An 8,065-nucleotide genomic window follows, 5' to 3' on the forward strand; every position below is an offset into this window, starting at 1 on the left:
GCGTTTTCTCGTTGAAGTTCTTTGATTTCAAACCTAAAATCAGTTAGTGTCACTATCCAAAACCGGCTTCAAACTTCCTTATACCGTAGCCAAGCGCTGATAGTTCTCAGCCAGATACATCCTCATATAGAGTTAAATGATTTCTAATGCTATTGCCATTAAAATTCATACCAAAGATTTCTCCATTGCCGAAGCCGGTGATTGGTTAGATGCTCCATCAACTGCACGATTGACAGATATGATAATCTAAAAATTATGTACATAAATAGAAACCTTACAAAGGAAAAGATCTGAAGAAAACTTCAAATAAAAGGAACCTGTAGAGTCACCAGCGGTTACATGTTTCATTAAAAGCAAGATAGTGTCCTATATCAAAAGAAAAGTAAGATAGTGTCACCTTATTTTGACGTATATAAAGGTAGTTATTATGGATACTAGCTGCAGGAGTTAGGACCATATGAATATGATTGAACATACCCTTTGTTCGATATTTGCTTGCAGCACACAAGCAATAATTGGTAAAGCGAAGAACCAGAAACATTTGTTGGTGTAGCCTGGGATGTCGTTGATAGTGGTAAAATTGAAGGTAGAGGAGTTACATTGTGCGAGCTAATAACCTACAGGAACCAGGTAAACGTAAGATGTTCAGTTAATTAGAAAGCCATGTCTGCTTAGATATTGGTATGTGATGCTAACTCAACTTCATGTTAAGAGGAGGTTTTACTCATTTAGGTATAAACATAAGCTGCAAATCAGACTCCATTATTGCCTAAGCCAAATGTAAATTGAAAAGGGTTACTCATTTGGTCATTTTATCCTAGTGGGAGCTGAGTTTTCTCTATAAAGCTGAAGAGGTTAGTGAACTGGATGTTGATGAACATCTAATAATATTTTCCATATATCTATACTGCTTTCGGACATGATAGACCGATGATAGAGAGAACATGGCAATTGAGGTATCCGAACGGCCTGTTTTGATCGAAATTTAGTAATGCATGATGCAAAAAACTAACCTGCATGCTTTGACTCTTTTGCAGAATAGGAGTTGGGGCCACCTGAAAGAAAACTTCATTTATTATTTAGTCTTAAGGAAAGTCGCGTCATCTACATCAGGGTATTCACCTTTTCTAATTCAACATTCTCAGATGTAACCTTAAAACGTCCTCTCTGCTGAACAACTGGCACCTTTACTTTCTCATCAGTGTCGTCCAAATTTGCAGCTGCATATTACCAAAAAAGTAAAGAGAGAGATTAGCTGCTGCAAGGACATATTTATTTTTAATAAGACACGGGAGTCATTTTTGCATGGCTCATGAGCTGCCAGTTAGATGAAAGAGAAAATAGTTTGTGACATTTCCTTGAACTTGACAATCAAGTCATGTGACCAGTGGAGTAATATGATCATGTACCTTCTCCTGACTGTGGTACTGTTGTTGCACTGCAACTTGAAACGCTATGGGACAGATTATGTATCTTCTCTCTGTCATTCATATAATAAATAAGCGTGAATAATGATAATACAACTGACCATTGTCAATTCTCACCTGTAAAATCAATGGAAACACCACTTATTCGACACAGTTTGTCAAAAGCCAGTAAAATAAGGCATAAGAGACCGTTTCCCAAATTATTGACGAAGGTAAAATTCATGATTTAAATTTCTATGGGATTCTGTAAATGAAATCATTTACATGAAAAAAATGACAAGATATTTTGTCGAAAGTTCTTTTTCATTAAAACTCAATTACATTGAATTTTATCAACTTTCCTTCGCAACATCAACAAGAGTATATAATAACTATCTGATACCTGAAAGGCAGAAGCATACTACCAATGATGCACAAAACCATTCAAATTAAGAAGCCAAAATGAAGAAATAAATAATCTTAATTGAATATGATAATCTTATTTATTAAACCTGAAATCTTGTAGTAAAAAAAATCTGAAATCTATGATAAATACTCCTTTCTCCGTTTGTTTCTGAATATAATATAGCAATGAAATGAACACATGCAGTGGCCATAAACACCAAATTGAGCAGCGTAAGATATCGCCATGTTCGCAGTACTTAATTAGAGTAGTTTAAGGTTTGAAGCAAGAATGAAACGAATATATCTTTCTTAGTTACTGACTCCAATGAAAAGAAGAAAGATAAAGCAGTCCAGTCTCTTGAAATTAAGTTCGTGTAGCCAGAATAAGGAGCATATGAAGCTCGGTCAAATATATATAGGGCATAACCAGAAACATCGTAAGACATCCAAGCCAAGGCAGCACGAGATTGATAGATCAGCACCCAAATGTCCAGCACAGACATGATGCTAATGACTATTGCAACAATCTAATGCAATTTTATAAAATGAAAAGATTTAGTTGAAACATTTACATTTCCCCACGAGCAGGTGTGTGAGTAACTTCAGGTAAGATGCTTGATGAACATCTTCTGTGGTAAGAATGAGTAGGCTCCACCTGTCTTCCCCCATTCTCCACATCACATTTTTCACTAAAATTATGGTCCACTACATGATCTTCAAGACGCGGTGAAGCACTCTGTGATAAGTTGTGTTCATGGCTTAAACTGGTGATAGAGGCATCATTAGATTTTTCACTTCTAACCCTGGATTGAAAAGATATGATTAATTTATTAGCCCCTTGCTGATTCTAGAAGTGAAAACAAAAACAAAAACCTTAGGCACAGGCAAAAGCCTGCGATGTTCTCAAAACTCTTACAACATGATTTCCATAAAATAATTTACTGCATGTATTATCATACTTGGCATCAGTTGTTGTGAAATCTACTGCAGGCACAGGAGCTGATTGATTTCGCATCTCGTCGTTATCTTCCTGTGAAGCATTGCTATTAGAAACTACTCAAAGAAAATATTATTCTGCTTGCAAGGTAGAAGAGAAAAACAAGGGGGAAAACGAATATTAAGTGCGGCAAACATTTTCCAGCTGCATTGAAAAATTTATGAATACCATGTCAGTAAGTTGAGATTGGTTTGCACGTGGTGATTGCTTCTCTTGCACATCATTTGGTGATGTGGAATTCGAACTTCCTCCTGGATTGATTTCAGACATTGCATCATCAAAATCCTGTATCTAAAAGACATAAAAAATACTTTTAAAATTCAGGAATCACAACTTCATTGTGAGAGAAAAGATAAGGTAGCTTGGGTACCAATGAAGCCTGAGCTTTCATATCTTCAAGATTGAAGTTCCAGCTACTAATTCCTCGCTTGTATTCATTCTACACAAAAAGTCAAAAATAATTTTGTTGAGTGTTTGCTTGCTTGCTTGCTGATAAGACAAAAAAACAGACACACACACACACACACTACCTGTGATATTTCCTCCTTCTGCCCATCAGGAATTTGTTCTTTTGCAAGCATATCTTCTTCTTTCCTCTGCAATAGAATGACAGCCCTATAAAATATTATACAACATGGAAGCATGAAAAAATTATTAGGCAACAATATGCAACCTTTAGGGCTTTGATGCGATCACCTAATGCAGGCAGCCCCTCCAAAAGCGTTCGCGAAATATAATCACTAGAGCGAGCTCGCTTAAAGAAGGAATTCTTTAGCAAACTGCTTGCAGTGGGTCGTTTTGAAGGATCTTTTTCCAAGCATTTAGCAATCATCGTCCTAAATGACTGACAACATAGAAGAAAGATTTCAGGATAGAAGGGGAAAAATGGGTTCAAGGATCAAACCTTATTGAAAACGGAAACATAGGACGTAGTTTTAGTATATATTCAAAGTAAGCCGACCTGAGAGAACTTCTTATCTCGTTCATAATCAAGGCCAGGCGGTGCATTTTGCAATGTCATAAGAAGTACCTGAACATGTAGAAGGTTAAATTCCTGAAAACATCATTCAGGGTTCAATGAGAAAGGTTCCTGTCTTAGTAAGCACACCTTCATGGGAGGATACTTTGAGAAAGGAGCGTGACCATGGGCAAGCTCCAGTGCTGTTATACCAAAAGACCACATATCTGCTCTGCAATTACAAGAGTACGATTTCCAACTGAATGTTACCACCAGGAAGTGTGACAAGAAAGGGAAAAATATATAATTATCATAATCACTGACTTGAAGTCGTAACCATGCAGTTGCTCCATGACTTCAGGTGCCATCCTGCGACCAAAATGTTATACAGTTTATTTCCAACACTCATGATCATAGATAAGCTATTATATGACATGAAAAAAGAAGAAATGGCAACAGACTCAACGCACATGTGTATACTGACTACATAAAAATTGGGCAAATTCGGAGATAAAATCTGCGAATGCATCAACTTCCAGCAGTTCAAGAGAATCATTTTGAATATCAACAGAACAACAAGTTACCAAAAAAAAAAACTCAGATCATACCAGCAAGGTGTCCCCACAAATGTATTCCTTGTACGTTGCCTGTCACCTGAATCAAAAAGACAAGCAGATACACCGAAATCCCCCAGCTTGATTGCACCGCGCGCATCAATTAGAATGTTCCCGGCCTATAGAAGCAGATACAAGTTGGTCGAAGGCAAGAACCTAAAACTACTATAATATTGGCCACAAAGCAAGAACTTTGAGTCAAATGCATGTAATTCTTTTGACCTTCAAAATTTTAAAATGGACCCCAAACTGTATTTTCTGTGTTATACAATCCCTGCTGTCAATAAACCAATTAATTTACTATCGCATGAGTGACGTGTAAATTAAATAAACCCACAAACTATTTGTTTTTGTACTAATAACTCTCCAATGTGCAAGAGAGAAAAGGGGGGTGGGGGAGAAGGCAGAGGAAGAAAAGCTAGAGGTCAGAGAGTAAGAAATAAAAACAGAGGAGTTTATGCAGAAAACAGAGGGAATAAAAACTGAGTAGTACAGTTTATATTGTCACATGAATAAAAAATAGAGGAATAGTTCCGTATATAGAGTCACTAAAGATCCTAACCGCTATAATCCTAACTATTATTTCTAAGAAACTCTTAGGGTCAACTTTCGTATATGATGTTATTATTATATAACAGTGCCACACTTTTGATAGTAAAATAATGAATTCTTTGAAGGCAGGCAGTTATTTGTACTTAGCCTCTAGTTCGAGGGGTTAGCTTCAAGGTCTTGAAGGTCGGAAAATTATACGCATATGGCCTAAAACAAAAATACCGTGCATTTTTGGCCTATATCATAAATTGTAACAAGGTCTGAAAATGCAACTTTAATACTCACTTTAACATCTCTATGTATATGGCCATGATGATGAAGGTACTCTAAACCCTTCAAAGCCTCTCGCAATATTGTTGCTATTACAACCTCCTCAAAGCCATCTGGGTAGGCGGCTTTCAATATGTGAAGACACGAACCACCAGCCATATATGGCATGATAACCCATAGATTATGATCGCTAACAAAGGAGCAGTGTGATTTGAGGACATTAGGGTGGTCAACCAAGGTCATGGTCTGTGCTTCACGAAAAACATTATTCTGCAGAGGAAGTATCATTTCAAAGACAGTTTAAAGGTTAATAAGGAGGATACACAACAAATTTGTCAAATAAATTGTACATGCGTCCTAGAGAAAGAAAAATTCTCTTGAGGCTCAAATTGCAAAGTATCCAATCCACCAACAGCTAAGACTATAAATAAAGGTTCAGAATGATTCTCTTGAGGTAAAACCATCTTCTTCTTTCTTTTTTTTTTTTATGAAGGAAAGGAATAATTCATTCAACCCAAAAAATACACTGTAAGAGGAAGGCACCAGCCTAGAGCAAAAACTAAGAGCGAAACAAAACCCTATGACATCTAGGTTACATTTATTACAAAGTTGTGAAGGGTTTCATTTGCATGGAGAGTATGAGTAACTAAACAGCAAACGGTAGAGGTAATATCATCTTTAGTGTTGTGTAGTGCTGTACATGTATTTTGCTGTCTTTCATATAATGGTAATACTTATGTAGTGCTTCTTCCATGACTGAATTATACTTGTGCCATTATCTAATTTGTCCTCTTGTAACCAAATAATTTACAACATACATTGTACTGTATTGCATTAATACACAATTTTTCCAGATTCACCTCGGGGCATTGTATTCTGTTTTACTATTTTCTGTGACTCCAACAATTAAAAATTTGCCAACCATTCGTTTTGTGTCCTGGTCATACACCCGGGGGTGCCTTCCCCATTCTATGCTAATGGTTGACGCAAAAAAATGCCATGGCAAACTCGACAAGAGAAATAGTTCTTGTCAGAGAAAGCTGGGTGCCCATGATTCTATTTTGAACAGGTCGGATAAAGTATGTATGTTGAACTCGTTCCAAGCATTTTACCCTACTGGCAAGTAGTACCGGCGGGATTATGGCGTAATGGCACAAGGCGAAAACTGCCTAAACCTATTAGTAATGCCATACCATAGCATTGAAAAAAGAAGAGGCAAGAGGGAGGTGAGAGCGAATTACCAGATCGCAGTTTTCTCGCTCAAAATCCAGGATTTTTATGGCAACGATCTCATTAAAAGTAATGCAACGAGCACGATGTACGTGGGCACTTACCCCCTGGCCAATCTCCTCGAGTAGTTCATAATTCTCAGGGCCAATGGGGTACTTCTTTTTCTCCGTATCCTTCATCTCTCAGACAAAAAGATTCAGAGGGAAAAAAACAAAGAGGAAGAGGAAGAAACGAAAACGAAAGTCAAAACACTTTAGCTTCGAATCCAGGGACGACAGCTACCACAAAATCGAAAAAGTCTGCAACGTGAAATCCAGAATTACGCATAACGAAAATGGGAAAGAACTGCGAAGTATTAATCAGAGAACGAGGAGGAGGAATCCATAGATTGAAGGAAAGTGATCAAACAAAAAAAAGGGAATGTATTAATCACCAGCTCATATGAGAGAGGGAAAGAGAAGGAAAAGGACGATTGAAAGGGAAGGCATCGATATGAGTGATGAGGATTCAGTGAAGGTTGGTGGTGTTTCCAGATTTCTCGTGACGATCCAAGGAATTTGGCTTCTGATTTTAAGAATCATAAAAATGGAATAAAATCTTTGGGATTTTCTCAACAGAAATGATATTTTCTGAAGTTAATGCGATAAGAGAGAGATGAGATTTGCGGGCTTATAGGATGGCCGCAGAAGCAGAGGGAAGGGAGTTCGTTGTTGGAAGCGAAGTCCCGCCACTTCTTTTGCCTCAACGAACTCCGTCCTCGCTCCCACGTGTCCTGCCATTTCTGCTTGTCGTTTTTTTTTTGGCCATTGCTTACCTTTATTAATAAACAACTTAAAGAAATTAGTTTGATAAGTCAAATAAATTAGTTAAATGTGACAAATATAACAGGATCAACCTAAAATACCCTTCTATATACTGCATCTATTGTCTTAAATATAAAAGATAGTAAAAAAAATTTAATTTAGTTTTAAATATAAAATTTTAATCTATTTTATCTTTTATATTTATTTATTTATTCAAGATTAAAGTATATTTTTGATCTTTTAACTTTATACAAAGTTAATTTTTAATCCTTCATATTTGAAAAGGGCATTTTTAGTCCTATAAACTTAACATTATTAGTGGAACTAACAAAAAATGTTGAAGAGTTTTTACTGTAATATACTACTTCCGGTCTTTAATATAATACCCCGTTTGACTTTTAGTTTGGTCCTAATTATAAGACTCCAATCCATTTTGTTTCTCATATTTATGTATTTTTTCCAATATAGTTCTTCTAATAATGATAGTTCTAGCTAATATACATAATTAACAAGAATATTTTAGGAATGACAACACTTATTTATTACAAATAACTAACTTAACTTACTTCCTTAATTTCCTCAAATTAGTCAACTGGGTCTTATAATTAGGACCGGAGGTAGTACATAATTAACAAGAATATTTTAAGTAAGATAATACTCATGTATTACAAATAAATTATTTAACTAATTTTTTAATATTCACAAATTAATTATCTAACTCATATATTAAGAACCTGAGGTAATATTATACTACTCCAGTCTTTAATATAAATATAATTTGAAAGTTGATGTTAATCCTAAAAATCTATTTCAAATTTTTATCAATTTTT

At 35.8% G+C, this 8,065-nt stretch overlaps 1 protein-coding gene across 1 annotated transcript; it reads right to left on the bottom strand.

The window, feature by feature from the left end:
* Positions 1-171: 171 nt before the first annotated feature.
* On the bottom strand, positions 172-6,696 carry LOC114747095 (STE20/SPS1-related proline-alanine-rich protein kinase-like; the record flags this gene model as incomplete). The annotated part of the gene is made up of 17 exons (XM_028935383.1): positions 6,444-6,696; positions 5,218-5,472; positions 4,375-4,499; positions 4,091-4,135; positions 3,917-3,998; positions 3,770-3,838; positions 3,482-3,652; positions 3,339-3,404; positions 3,179-3,247; positions 2,977-3,099; positions 2,771-2,841; positions 2,384-2,614; positions 1,410-1,480; positions 1,123-1,220; positions 1,014-1,055; positions 507-617; positions 172-246 (listed from the first exon to the last, which is right to left on the bottom strand). Coding segments are annotated over exons 1-17 (1,872 nt in total), but the record flags the coding sequence as incomplete, so codon positions are not given.
* Between the last annotated feature and the right edge of the window lie 1,369 nt (positions 6,697-8,065).

This window comes from Neltuma alba, unplaced genomic scaffold (genome assembly GCF_004799145.2).
Source record: "Neltuma alba isolate B1F8T4 unplaced genomic scaffold, ASM479914v2 tig00005199_pilon, whole genome shotgun sequence".
Classification (NCBI taxonomy): Eukaryota; Viridiplantae; Streptophyta; class Magnoliopsida; order Fabales; family Fabaceae; genus Neltuma; species Neltuma alba.